This window comes from Cryptomeria japonica, chromosome 5, assembly GCF_030272615.1.
Source record: "Cryptomeria japonica chromosome 5, Sugi_1.0, whole genome shotgun sequence".
Lineage (NCBI taxonomy): Eukaryota > Viridiplantae > Streptophyta > Pinopsida > Cupressales > Cupressaceae > Cryptomeria > Cryptomeria japonica.
The window spans coordinates 242,619,776-242,635,471 of NC_081409.1; the positions used below are offsets into that span (position 1 = coordinate 242,619,776).

General features: G+C 36.1%; 1 protein-coding gene across 1 annotated transcript in view; it reads right to left on the bottom strand.

The window, feature by feature from the left end:
• The window catches only part of LOC131028829 (DNA-directed RNA polymerase I subunit 2), a 220,399-nt gene that overhangs the window by 130,468 nt on the left and 74,235 nt on the right, over window positions 1-15,696 (bottom strand). Inside the window, exon 14 of the mRNA XM_057959181.2 lies at window positions 4,957-5,072. Within this exon, the coding sequence (XP_057815164.2) occupies window positions 4,957-5,072 (116 nt within the window). The remainder of the gene's footprint in view (window positions 1-4,956; window positions 5,073-15,696) is intronic.

The window sequence follows — 15,696 nt, forward strand, 5'->3', positions numbered from 1 at the left end:
ATATTGAATCTCACATCTCTACATGAGCTTCCCAAGTCCTCCAATAGTTACCCTTTCACTTATGTTTAGTAGGTGTTTTCTTCTATGATATCGAGTTCTCTTGGAACTCTCCTATACCCATATGGGTCTACTCCATTTGGGTTTGCCCAAGGTCTCACTTGAGGTGTGAAGAACCCACAAGGAACCCAAGGTGCCCAAATGGGACCTTGGGTGGTCCCATGTGAAACTTAGGTAAACCAAGGGGACCTATGATGCTTGGCCCCAAAACCAAAAAAAGTACTTTTGATATTTTTTTTATAAGAATTCTCTCAAAGGCGAAATGTTGCCCTAAAGTGGGGGCATATGACTTGTTTTCTATTTCATCAACACAAAGGACCAAAATAGCAGTTTTTGCCTCCAAACTACCATTGTTAGGTTTTCAATGTTGCTTGATTTTCTTCAAAGTTGAGGAGCTACAAGAGAGTTAAACCTACAAATAGCTTTACAGAGAAGATTTACCATCAAAGATGAGTGAATGTTTAATTTTTTTCAAGTTTTGAAGATTTTATATTTCTTTCAAAAAAAATAAAGTTCTGAATTTTTATAAAGATTTTATGCATAATAAGGGGTTATGATGCCAATTTTTTTAATTTTCAAGTTGTAGGGTTGTAGATTTGTAACGTTTTTCTGTTCAATGTTAATACAAAATGGCCGGTAGTGCTAGTTTAGTTGCCCCCAATGCAAAGAGTTCATTTAAATTTGATGCAACATCATCTTTTTGGCAACACACAACAATAAATGAAAAACTTCCTAGAGGCAGAATTGTTGATTGTAACTAGGGGTATAGGGGTTCGGATTGCCTTAAGGCAACATCCGAACCCCCTTTAGGACCGGGTCCTACCCTAAAATAACGTGACCCTATCCTAATTCACAATGCCACGCTAAATACACACCATCTAAACATTAGCGCCAAAAATAACAAGGAGGCCGACTTACAAAGAATAAAAGATGCATATAAGTAAATGACAATTTGCAAGTCAATCATCATCGAGTTCAATTACATCAAAAGGCGATTTAGCTCTGCTGTGCGAACTTAAGGAAGAGTGCGAACTTATTCAGCTTGGTGCGAAATTGTCCAAGGGGACATAGTAGATCTTGATGCAAGTCATTGAAGCATACAAGGACAGATCTGATATGTGAAGATCAGATTCAAGCTAAGTATTGTACTTATATTTAGAGGAGAATATATAATCTGACCTGTGGGTCTTTCATGCTGGGTTTTTTCCTCCTTGGAGGGTTTCCCAGGGTATGCTTGTTTGTCTTCTGTTCTATTTCTGATTTATGTTGGCTTACTAAATACTGCAAATCTGATTACAATCTAGGGCACAATTTAATCTATGTTGGTTTCCTAAAATACTGCAAATCTGATTACAATCTAGGGCACAATTTAATCTATGTTGCTTTACTAAAATACTGCAAATCTGAATACAACCTAGGGCATAATCAATTATATAAATCTGGTTAACATACCTAGGGTTTAAAATAACAAGAATTACTGTTGGCATTGTAAACAATATGTAACTGAATATAAAAGCTCATACAATGAAGTGAAAACTCACTTGTGCGCTCTTGCCAACATCGGAATTAAATTTTGTCAAGGGCCGAATAAAAAAGCATTGTCAAAGCAACAAACAATGGGGTACATTAAAGCATAAGAGGGTGTCAACATGGCAAGTAGTATATCAAAGGAAAGAGCACATCTTCTTGCCAATAAAGCCTTGTAGAAACCTCCTGGCAGCTTATCACAGCTGGCTGGCCTACATCCTTTCATGCCATTCCCACCATCTTTCAAAGAAGAGAATGCTATTTTTCGTTCACATAAACAAGGCCCATTGTAAGCCTTCAAGAATTAACTGAGAGATGTCGCAGATGAGAGCATTGCTCATTTCATTTATGGCAATAAAATTTCTTTCAACCTTGTTAGATCAACATATTGGTGAGATATGGTGAAGTCCGTTGCCAATGCACCTATGGATTATGTTTGTCCAAAGAATGAAATGGTGTGAACAGTGAAGCACCTTAACAGCAAAGGAGAAAGTTTTAATAGAGACATCATGAGAGCAATCAAAGATACATGGCTGAAACAAGTGTGTCCATCATTTCTAATGCATAGAAAGATTGAAAAAATAGACCATTGATTTGTTTCATAGCAATATCCCCTACAAGGACAATGTTTTTGAAGGTAGCAGATTGTGAGGGCGAGTGAAGGATGCCAATTTCATCGCCAATACCCTCATAAAATCCGTTATAATGGTGGGCCCTAAAAACGTTGTCCAAGTCATAATGGGCAATGCTAAAAATTGTACGGCAGCTAGATTTACGGTCAGCTAAAAATTGATTTAATATTGCAAAAGATTGGCATGAAGATCGATTGGATCAAAGAAATTTGCATGAAGGCTAAGGAGATTCAAATGTTTGTGACTAATCAACATATGTCACAAAGCACCTTCAAGTTCTTCTCCAACAAGTCATCTACCTTTAAATATTTTAATTTGTTTTTTTACACCATGTTAGGTTGTCTAAACTTAATTTGCATCACACAAAACCATCTTAAGATGACACAAGGTGTGAGATGCATCGAGCACCATGATCATCACCATTATTTGGAATTTTGGACTATATGGAGGCAATCAAGTACAAAGAAAGCCTAAAAAGTAAAAGGATTGATCCTAGATGATGGGTGGTCGGCTCGCATGGAATATGTTTTAAATTTCACTTAGCCCATCACCGACATGATTAGGTATACTAATATAGATCGTCCATGTTTGAATAAAAATTATGATGACATATGTCATGAACTCCATTGCTGAAAAATAAGGACCATAAAAGAAGTCAAGAAGCATAACCCAATGGAAGCATTTTTCAAAAGAGTGCAAAGGATTATTTTTTACTATTAGAACAAGATGACCACACCCTTGCATTTCCTAACATTTAATTTGTCCCCAAAGTACTATAGCAAAAAGATACTTTTCCTTCCCATATAAGGACTAAAATATTGTTGCTTCCTAGATGTAGATATACAAAGTGTTATCTTGAGTGAGTTTGGCCATTTCACTTCATAAAATCATGATGTTTGTGCTCTTTGAAACAAGTACAAAAAAGATACTCATAAAAGGTAGTACATAAATGGCCAAGTCACTATTTATTTGCAGTATTTTGCAATACATGGCCGAGTCACTATTTATTTGTAGTACATACTCGTTTAAGCGCAACAAATTGGCTGCCAAAAAAGGTGAGTATTTGGTCTTTGTGCACTCCAACTTGCATCTCTTGTCATATAAGACACCTAATTACAATGAGAGGGTGACTAAGAATTGGGATCTAATTCCTAAAAATGTTGACTTAGATGCTACAGTTCCACAGCTTGTTGAAGTCTCTATAGCTGAGGTACCTTTTGCACATGGCATGGCTAGTGGAGTGGCACTGCAACTGACTGTGGTTCAAATGAAATTGAACAAAATGTTAACTTTGATGTTTTTGATGAAGAGCAATATGAAGATTATTAAATATTGATTGTAATTTTCGTTGTGTATTAACATTTGACAATTCACTATTTCCACGACATCATGGGGACGGGGAGAAGGGAACAGCAAGGGACACGTTTCAGTGATAGGGCCACTTTTTGGGGACGGTGGGAGAGGGCAATATATATACATATATGAATGAGAGGGTCAAATTTTCTCTGACTCAATGAACAGCAATATAACAGCAGTAATATAACATGACAATGTTAAAATAATGGGCAATGACTGTAGAAACTAGAAACTTCCGTGTTATAAATCTTATATCATCAATTATGAATTTGAATCATGATGTATGTATTGCTGTTATACTACAGTCCTTGTCACTGCTTTCATGATTAATTTAATTGCAGTTAGAATGTTGTCATGTTATACTGCTGTTATAATGCTGTCACCATATATTTTAACAGTCTTTCTTTAATAGTTACAAACTATATTTTTAACATTATTAAAGTTTGCTTTTTCGTAGTGGATGCCTAGACGTCCCTGGGATGATCAAGGGACGTCTAAGACGTTCCAACTGCCTTAGGGACAGCTAGGAGTCCCCTACATGTTTCCTGCAGTCTCCAAATTTGGCGCCGCATTCCGGGACGTTTCCATATTCTCATATTATGGGGGTGACTAGGGGACATCCCCCCGTGCCCAAAACGCCTCACGGGATGGGGACAAAGGTTTGAGGGGTAGGGACACTTACCCATGTAAGACAGACAAATCACTGAAATATTAATTTATTAGTATTTTCATTTTCACAAATTATGAGGTATTTAAATATTTTGCTTATTGGCAATTGTGTATCACTGTTTTTATATTTTATAATTTTAAGAAATTTAATATATATATTTTATGTGAGTGTGTGTGTGGCCAAACCCATACTCATACCCAAGGAAAAACTATTGTCATACCACCATACCCAAACTCTGTGTTCATGTACCATGACCAGAAACTTAGATTTTCTTTATGCAGACACGGGTTTTTAAGCCTTCAAACAAACAAATCCACATATGTATATAGCTACGGATCCTACTTGTGTACATTCTCCACCTAAAAGGACAACTACACATTAATGTCAAATTCACAATATCAATACATTACTCGAAAACATTTTTAAAAGATACATAAACTGCAGTTTAAAATGTAAGGTTTCTATCATTGACATAACACTTCTCGACAAGGTAGAAACCACACATAATAAATGGAAATGATGATTGTATCTGGAAATGTATTAAATCATAATCTGCAGAACATGTCATAAACCAATACTTTCTACTAGCATTTGCAACAAAAAACTCTGTTATAGTTCCATATTAAGGTGCATCCACTATGAACTAATGAAAAAAAAAGAAATATTTTGAGCATTACAGATAATTAATAAATAGAGATGTAGAATAACTCACACCTGTTGAAGATCAAGACCAGACTGAGTATTGAGATTTCCGGTATTTAGCATATTTTCAATGACTTTGCTAATACTCCCCGAAGGAACCTTTTCCATCACCTTCTTCACCTTATTTACTGTAAAGTAAATTACCAAAACATAAAAATTCCAGAAACATAATTCTAATAAAGAAAAACCATTAACAGTTAAAAATAAAGCATTTTTAAATACAATGACATTGATAATATTGCCTGAGAAAGGTTGTCCATCCTAGGTGTATCTGAAAGAAATTGATCAACAGATTTGTTGATATACTAATGAAGCAAACTAGTCCCCAAAATACAGTGAAGAACAAAATGCAGACTATGTTTATCTCTACCAACTAGAGCTTGAATCACACCTAGAAACTAAAGATAGAATGTGAGTTAAACTTAAAACACAAGTTAAAGGCAGACAACTACACTAGAAAGCTATGTTGTCAAACCATAGTTTGCAGACACGGCGAGTACTCGCAATGAAAAACCCTCCCCCGAGTGACTCGCAAGTTTACTCACATGCAGGAGGACTCTAAAATGTTGGTATATCAATCTCTTTAGATCCTCCTTATTCTCCTAGAGCTTATCTCAACCATCAACAAATTTGTAGGGAAGATGATGTTATGCATTTCATTCATGACCTATCTAGTCATATAACATTAAGCAAAGATGAAGCTTTAGATGATAACGAACCTCCTTCCCAAACAACCAAAGAGGATATGAATAATGATAAAAAGGAGAAATTCCCTACAAAGGATATACCACCTTCATCTAATCATCCCTTTGATCCATCCATGTGCCCTTACACTACAAATTTTAAAGAAATTCATGATAATAGTCCTCCTTCCTCACAATTGAAATATTCTTATAGGTGTGGTTATAATGGACCAAGACTTGGAAAATATGAACAAGGAATCAAAATCCCTATAAACCCAACTTCACAAGTTGGTACCGAAGGTCTAGGACATCCTCATCATTTACCTATGGATGATCTCCTTAAAGTTCGAAAGCTTAAGGAGTATTTTGCAAAACATAAACTCTATCGTCCATCAAAAGGTAGTTGTTCCTCATATAATCCTTTTAGCTCATATCATCAAACTAATGATCATCATGCAAATGAGTGTGTCCTGATTTTCAAAATAGAATACAAGGACTCATTGATGATGGAATTATCAAAATAATAGAAAACAATCCTTCTCCTTCTACTAGCACACCTTGTCCTACATCTCAAGAGACAAGGCCTACCCCTATTGGCAATCAAGAAAACTTAGATACAAGATTCTTTTGGAGATTGAAGTATGATAAGAATGTTGTTTTTCCTTTCATAAGATATAACAATAAGAATAAAGAAGGTTATGAACATTGTCTTTTTTAACATTGTTATTCTCATTCTCTTGGATATTATAAAGCTTTTAAAGAATTTGTTCAAGAACAGTATGATCGAGCCACATAGCTCTTACAACTGATTTTGCAGCTTTTCTTGGTGAAGAGGCAGTGCCTTAGCACTCCATTCACCTTATTGTGTTGCTCCTCACCCTATGGCACTAGTAGTTTAACCTTATTGGGGGCTCTTTGTCATGTGTGGTGATGCATTTCATTTTCAATCATACTTGGACAGTAACATAATTCATCTTTGTTTCCATGCTTGGCGGGCAAGGATAGCATATTCAAGCCTCTCTCCTTTTCGAAGATTACCTCTTCTTTTGAGTTGCATTTTTAGTATCTTGATGTCTTCTCTCACATTGAATATTCGTTCATGTGAGTACATGTGTGTTCCTTGCATAGGAGTTTTTTCTTTCCTTGAAGTGCTACATCTTTTATGTATAGTCTCTCTTTGGAGGTTGTGTAATCCTTCTCTTTGTCCCTATGCTTGGAGGGCATTGATTTTCCGTATCCTTTCTCAGGATCCACTTTTCCTTTGTTGAGTGGTGTTTGCTTATGATACGATGTTATTCCTTGTGTGAAGTGTAATGTCCCCTTTTGGGAGGACACTAAATTTTGCCCAATATACTTGTAGAACTATTGCAGGTTGTCTATTTTCAGTCTATTGTGCTACTTTAGACAGATTTAGTTTGATGTTGTTTCCCTCTTTAAATACACAGGTCTGTTGTTTATATCAATCTGATCTGCTGCCTATACTCAGATATAAGTGTGTGTGTGTGTGTGTGAGTGAAAATCCTTTCTATTCCATCAAGTCTGATTCTGTGGTTATTGATTTAATATTTCCTCTTCTTTTCCTTCAATGCCTGCTTTATTACTATTCGAAGATTTGTAGTTGTCTTCTGATCTCTTTGGTAAATGCTCATATCATTCTTCCAGGTTTTCTTATAATTTTGACTTAGGTCTGCTTCTAATGCTTCATATATTTTTTTCTATTCCATGGATCCCTACTTGTCAAATGAAAACTTCTCCACTTTATATCCTCCGATGTGAGGGAGAGTCACACCTCTTCATCATGTATGCCCTTTGGCAAGAGACACACCCTTCACCCTTAGCACCCTTTAAAAGAGTGTGACTCTTTATTATTTCTGTCCTTTGAAAGGGACACAACCTTTCACAATCAATTCTGCACTTGTTATTTAAACCATATCTTCACTTTTGATTCCCAAATTATCCCCCTCAAATGAGGTTATCTTCTCCCTTTTATATCTCATGTTTGAGGGAGTCACAACTTTTCGTTTCATGTCTTTTGACCATTCATTAACTTAATTAAATTTTAATTATATTTAACTATATTATTTTATATTTTAATTTAAATTATATTTTTATTCTTTTGTATTTTAATATTATTATCATTATTTATTATTAAATTATATTTCAAAGTGGGGGCATACATAACACCCTCTTTGTACTATATTATTTATTTAACATGTCTTATATGAGGTATTCATTCTCGAAACCAAACCAACAAGTCTTATACGAGATGCTTGATTCCCAAAACCAGACACAGCCTTTTATAAGTCTTATACGAGGTGTTCATTCTCGAAACCAGACCAACAAGTCTTATACGAGATGCTTCATGCTCAAAACTAGGCATATTTTGTTTTTATTTCATGTCTTATACAAGTTGTTGCATGCTCGAAACCAGACCTAGTTCTTGGACGAGATGCTTAACTCCTAAAACCAGACAGTGGCAAATGCAGCAAGGTGACTTGACTAACATATGACACAACTTGCTAGACCATTCAACTCTTCCTTTTTCAGAGAGTGGAACTAGCATAACACATCTTGCTAGACTACTCTGACTCTCCTTATTTACATGAATCACACAACATAACGCAGCTTGTTGTCCCCTGAGTATTCATGTTCCCGTGGGTCACCTAGCATAATGCAGCTTGCTAGCTTGTCGATTCTACGGCCTCTCTTTCTCTTCTTCTCATGGATCACCTAGCTGTCCTCTCTTTTTTCCTCCCCATGAGCTCATAGATTTGCTATTTGTGGATCATGGTTCATCACTTGATGCATGCTCTTGCTCTTTTTATGTGATCACTTGTATTCTTGTGACAGCATTCCGAGAAGGATATTAGTGGCTAAAATATTTCACTATCGAGGTCTCTTCAGCTAGTTAACTTGGAGCCTTTTTATTTTTAGTACTAACCCCTTGGGTTGTGTGTCTTTTGTCTTTTTTTGTCTATGTTTAGCTTTTTTGTCTTTGTCTTGTTTTGTGTGTCCTTAGATGTGATCGTGTGAGTTCAAATCCTAAGATTGGGGGCTTTGTTCCTTGAAATTGGCGATGTCTTATCTCCTTGTGATTTCACTCTTACTTTAGCGTGTCCCATTTTCACTCCACCTAGACCTATGTTGGCCCCATTTTACTCCAACCCAGATGTCACCTATTGACAATGTTGGGTGGGCCCTATCCCGGAGGCTATCTTCTCCTATTCCATGATTGACCGGTCCTGTTTTTGAAGGACCAAGGCATGGAGTGCCTTGGTCTTGGACCAAGGCGCCCTAAAACGCCCTAGTCCCCCTTAAAAAGGCCCCAATTTGAAATGGGGCAAGCCCTTTCCCTCACCAATGGATTTTGGTCCCCGTGGCTACACTTGACCATTGGAGGTTGGCCTAATCGGTAATTTACCTAGGGAGCCATATATAAAGACATCCTATCAATTCATTTTGACATCACTCATATACCCCATCATTCATACATCGATTAAGCATTCATCATCAAACATCTTCAAAGATTCAAAGCAACAATTAATCCTTCAAGCATTATGGAGCAAAGTTACATCAATCTTCATGAAAGCATGTGTGTGAGATTAGGGTTTTTCATGTTCATGTGTTTATCATGCCATTACATTCAATATTTGTGATTACATTCAAAGAGCATTGCATCACCGATCCTTCCATCAACAATTGCAGATCTGAGGTATATCTCCTAGCATTTACTTTAGTATTTACATTATTCAATTCAAGGTTAATTCGTAAACCAGAGTTTGACTTAGGTCAAACCCCTATCCACAACCATATTTCCTTTCTTTATGTGTGCAGGGAAGAGGCTCAGGAGTTGTGCTCAGAGATTCCAATAGAGTTGATGGTGATGAATAAGTTCAACTTTCAACAGAGCAAAATTTGGAGGACCAAGGCGAATCTGTACTACTCGGTCCCAAAAAATTAGGCCCAACTTTTGGGAATAGGTTTTAAACATCTTATTTTACCCAGATATCAATTTGTGGCTCTGTGGGATATTTGCAGTAGTCTATTTTCAACAGTTTACTTTGATCATTCCTTGTTTTTCTATAGTTTCACAATTATCATCCAATCTTCAACTAGAAAGAGGGGGCAATACATAAACCAGTGAATCTAATCATAATTTCAGCCCTTTCCATATTTAGATTGTGGCTAAATCTAATAGGTTCACCCCTCTATCAATGTAGTTGTCCCCAAGGAAACAATTAGTGATTTTACTATCCTTACTGATGAAACCCTAGTTTTTTCCACCATTACAACTACGAAACTAACACAAAGACTTCAATATTGTTTATTAACTCACTGTAACAACAGGAGTGGGAAAGCAGAGACATGAAAGGAGCCTACATTGTAGCTCTTGCCATCAGCCGAGAATCAAGCATGCTGCTTTTCATCTTGAGCAATATTTAATTAGTTATCAAAAGACTTATACATCTATACTATTAAATATTCAATCATAGCCTTCTATATATAATCGATTGAATCTATATATTAATGAAGTAGACCAAAAACTTATCTCATCACTCAAATCTTGTGTAATCTTTCCGTTCTGGAATCGTAAGAACAAATAACTAGTTTTCCTATCTATGAAAGAGAAAATTAGAAAGAAAGAATATTGTATGTAAGAACTTTAAGATCGATCTCTTATTTTGTTCATCGTTAAATCATGCATGTCGAGACCAGCTTAATTGTAATCGAGGAAGTGTCATTGTCTCAAAACATTTATATTTAGCTAAGACCCAAAAAGGGTACTGCTGTTATTGAGAAAGAAATGTTGCCTAAGTCTTAATTATCGTACTTATGCCTTAAATCTTTGCTGATCCGTTTGGGCTGACAGCAACAGTACATTTTCATACAAGACTATGTCGTCTCAATATAAATGTTTAAACACTAACTTTAAGGTCAATGAACCTAGATCAATACAATCATATATATATTTAACTCTAACAAATGAATTCATTAACGGATTTGTCCATATGATATTCAGTGCATTGTCATTATAAATCAGATAGTTAAGTCTTGAGATGCCAATGGTGGTAAAGTCATATTCAGCTGAATGAGAAGACTATTAATAAAATAATTATAACCATCAATTAATTTGGTTAGAAATCCTTATAATGGTCAGTGAAGATCATTTGGTCAATCAACTATTGACCAGCTGTCTTGTTAGTGGATTAATGTTCCCTTGAAGGTCTTTATTGGCAATTAGAGTCAAAAGACATTGAACAGTTACTTGTATTGTGAATAGTAAATCAATGAGTCAGTTGGGCTAAGGTGTATGGTATTACAAGTAAGGGTGGTGAATATTGACAGCACATTAAGCATGCTTGCAACTTTTAAACCTTGGCCAAAGTGACACAGTGCTTTGCATGCGACCATCAGTTCACATGAATCAGATACACCTCCTAGTGGTGCAGGAGCACCTAATAGGTCCTCATAGCACAATGAGGTCAAGTTGGTACAAGGTCAATGGTTTTGTGTTTATTCTATGTAATAAGGTCAATAATGACCATTAATGATGTAATAAAAGTGTCTAGGAGTCCATTTGTTTAGGTTTTGAGTCCTAAAGTTGTAATATTGACAAAATTGTCAAAAGTTGTCAATATAATGCAAATATGTGAAAATGAGTTATGTAAGGGAATTTATGATGGAAAAGGGTTTATTTGATGTATTTGGACCTATTTGGATCCATTTTGGGTCATGGGAGTCCTAGGTTTAGTCTAGGTTGGATTTTGTGCAAAATTGTCAAAGGTTGACAAAAGTTGCCATGAAGAAAAGTTGCATTTCGAAGGCAAAAATGTAAGTTTGTTCCAAAGTTGGTTTGTGAGGTAGTTATGAATGGTGGGAGGCCTGAGAATGTTTAAAAGGGCCCTTTCCCACGTGAGCAAGGCTGGTTATTGAATGTAGTGCACAAATATTAATAGAAAGTTGAAGATTCCCTGCATTTTCTATGAGTTTTCCCACGTTGCAGCCTGAAACTACTTGATTTTTGGATTCAAATCTTATAGGGTTGAGTCTCAAATCATTTGGAAATGTTAGTAGGGTGAATATACTGCAATTTGGCTTTTGTTTCATTCATTTATGTTCAGTTTTGAAGAAGTTCTAATAAATTTTGTAAAACCCTGCCAAAACCCTCATTAGGGTATCCAGAGAATATAATATAATGTTTTATGAACTAGTACCTGATTGAGTGACCTCACCAATGCTTGGAATGTTGTATTACATTGTGTTCTTCCTTGAAATTATGGTTGCAGGGTTTCGTGAGAAATAGCACGTGCAAAAGAAAAGAGAAGTGACTGTCACAGGGTTAGACTGTGAACAGCAATATAGTGCTGGAGTTTTGAATGTGTAGAAGTGTGAGAAAGGTTTGGAAAGGTGTTGAGGGTGTTGTAGGATGAGAGTTGAGTGTGTGGACATGTTCCTAGGTTTTTGGAGTCAAGAAAAACAAAAAAAACACCAAATAGTATGACTATCCCAGAATTTATACAAGGCTGTCCTAATATGACAGTGTTATGAATCTTTCTTGTTTGTTGGGTTCTTTTGGTTGGAACTTGTGGTCAGGGGTTGGAGGGACCCTAGTAAGTCCTTAGAAGTCTATTGGAGGCATTGGAGAGTGGAGAGAATCCCCTAATACATGACTGTCCTGAACATGTATGACTGCTCTAAATATCATAAGATTGACATAGTTAACAATGAGTCAAGTTTGCTGTTTGAACAGAAGTTGGAAGAGTTTATTTGTTGTGTTTGAAGGCAAGGAAGAATAGAAGGAGTCCCCACATTTGTGTTGAGCATTGCAAGGGTTGTTTGGAAGGAGGAACTCTTGTACTCATGACTGTCCCAACATGGGAGTTGGCTGTCCTAAAATAGAGAATATAGCAGCAGTATTCTTTGTGTGTTCATGGGAGTATGGGTGGGTAAAGAAAGTCTATTGTCACTTGTTTGAGAGCCTCGGAGGCTTGGTAAGGTTGTGTGAATGTTTGAGAGAAGTTATTGCATATTGTGGGTTGATACTAGTAAGGAGTGGAACACCAATTGAGGGTTGTCCTAATTGAGTGACCATAAGGGGTTTGAGAGTGTTTAAGTGCCATGAAACAAAATTGTGAGTCCAAGATGGTTGTATATTTGAGGAAGAATGTGTGTGAGGGCTTGATCAAGGGTTTGAGAAGATTGAGTGAGTTTTGGGCTATTGGAGCCTACTGAGTAGGTTGAGAAGTTAAAGAAGGGTTTCACCTATTGGATAGGTGAGTTGGGAGTAAGATCTCCCTAATGTGGTTAATTATCTTGGGATTCTCTGCATCACCTAGTCAAACAGTCATGCTATTCAAGAGGTACCTATAGTGTGTGACCGAATAGTCTTTTGTAGATTCTAAACACCAGGCTCAAATGGCAACCAATCCTAGTCTTTAGTGTACAACCTCGTGAAGGGTAGGGCCACTTCCAGAAGGAAGGTGTGCGGGAGACCGCCAGGTTTGTGGTAGGAGGTAAAGTGGTTCAAGGTAAAGCCCTTGATGATGCTCTCCCTCTCCACAGCGATGCCAAGACGTGTAAGAGTGATTCCAGCTATATATCATGCATGTTCAGTAATCTTTGATCCTTTCTCTTCTTTATGTATAAATGCATGATTCTTGTTATTATATATTTTTTAATAAGTTATGAAAGACTACATTCTTGCATTTACTATTTCAGATGAAGTTAGTTAGTTTCAGTTATGCTGTAGTATAGATAGATAGTTAGTGATTTCATTTTCAGCTGAAGCAATCACTTTCTTCATTTAAAAAAATGCATATCCTGTTTACTTGAAAGGTTTCTGTTTTGTTTTTTAAATTGTATAAGTTTAGCATGTTACATATATATGGAAGCATTAACACTCCTAAAACAAAGCGTAAGGCATATTCCTTACAAAGACATAACTAATAACAAGATTAAGATTAAGAGATGGACCAATAAATTGAACTACCAACTATACATTGCCGCAACCCTCATTTCTTCTCCTCTACATGAAAACTGTAAATTGGAAAGAGGATCTGCAGTATCATTTAATATTGTATCTTTACTTTTAGCAAACTTGACCACAAGTTGGCAAACTTCACATGTAAACAAGGACATCTGACTCACTCTACAAATCATCACGGTGATGAGAGAAGAGAACCACATAAAGTCAGATGGAACCAAAGTATAATGTGACATGCAATCATCAGCATAATAACCCATTTTATTTTAGTCAACAGGAGAAGTTACCTTATTTTTATTACAAAAATACTCTTGCAGAAGTTAAAATATTATTGGAGAATTCAAAATTTGCCAATAGGCTTTGTTTTACCAAGGCTGACCACAAGTTGGAAAAGTTCACAAAATCCAACAAGGGCATCAAACTATCTCTACAAACCATCGATGCAAAACCGCATCAACTAAAGTGTCAAGCATAATATAATGTACTATACAATCATCATTATTCATAAACATGAATTTTGCGACCAAGAAAGTTTTAAGCTCATCAACGTAAATCCCAAAGAGAGCTGATGAGAGAGGATACCCCATTTATTCCTATAATACTTTTGATAATTAAACAATCCATGGACAATCCGGAGTTGGCCAAAAGCTACTTCATAAAACCTCATAAAGGTATCACTTAAGATTTTTAATGAGATAAACAAATTAAGCTATTATGTAATAATTTAATTATCATTTAGATTATATTCACTATACTTGTATTAATTATATTGTCCTAACCTTACCCACTTATTATGTCATAGTCCTAAGAGGGCGCGAGAGATGATTTCAAATTGATGAAATGCAAACCCATGTCAACACCCATAGAGACGACAACAATTGTCTTGATCTGATCCATCTCCTCAAGTGAATGCTAGTATAATTTACTTGATTAGGAGTTTCATTTACTTGACTTGCACCAAGGCTATGTCATAAGTGTTAGAGATTGTGTGTGGAATCAGATGAGAACATTACTTCTTTTATGCAGAAAGTGAATGAGCTTGTGTGTGGAATCAGATGTGGCGATGGAGTATTAGAAAAATCTAAAATTGTTGCTAAAGTGTTGAGATCCTTGCCTCCTACTTATAAACATAAAGTTGCTTCTATTGATGAGATCCGAATTGTGACAAATGTGACAAGAGACATGCTGAATGGTAAACTTGCTGCATTTGAATTGAGTGAGTTTGGAGACTCTCTTCCTAAGGCTGAATCTGCATTCAAAGCTATTGTTTCCGGGAAGCAGAGATATGATCCGAGAGAAAGTTCTACAAGAGTATCTAGATATGAGAAAGAGATGAAAGAGATGGAAGATGAAGAAAGAGAGCTTGAGGAGCTTGAAGCACTTATTGCCAGAAGATTGTCTAACGGTGGCGGTAAGTATGAAGGAAAGTTACCTCTTAAATATTTTTCATGTAATAAGATAGGACATTTTGCATCAAGCTGTCCGAAAAGAGAGAGAAATCCTAAGAAGCCATATAAGCCCTATAAGCCTAAATATCAGAAGAAGTTTTATTATGCTGCTGATGAAGGTGTGACAAATGATGAGTAAGATAAGGGAAATTCAGGAGATGAATTTGTATTCATTGCTATCAAGGAATATGATCGTGTAACTACAGATTCTACAAGCTGCATTAATGAGGAGAGCTTTGGCTGCTAAAGTTGAGGAGAAAGATGAATGGGTTTTTGATAGTGGTTGCGCTCATCATATGACAGGTGATAAGAGTAAACTTGTAAATCTGTAAAAGTATGATGGTGGTATAGTAAGATTTGGTGATAACAAAGATTGTGTAATCTGTGGTAGAGGTTCTATTTCTCTTGATGGTAAGCACAATACTGATGATGTGTTGTATGTTGAAGATTTAAAGCATAATCTTTTGAGTGTTGGTAAGATGGTTGACAAGGGATATAACTTGCAATTCAAGAATGGCAAATGTGAGATCTTGAGTAACTCCAGAACTGAGATTGCATTGGGTACAAAGACTAAAGGTAATATCTTTCACTTGAATGTTGGTGGTAAAAGTTGTTTGATTGCTCGGGTTGATGAAAG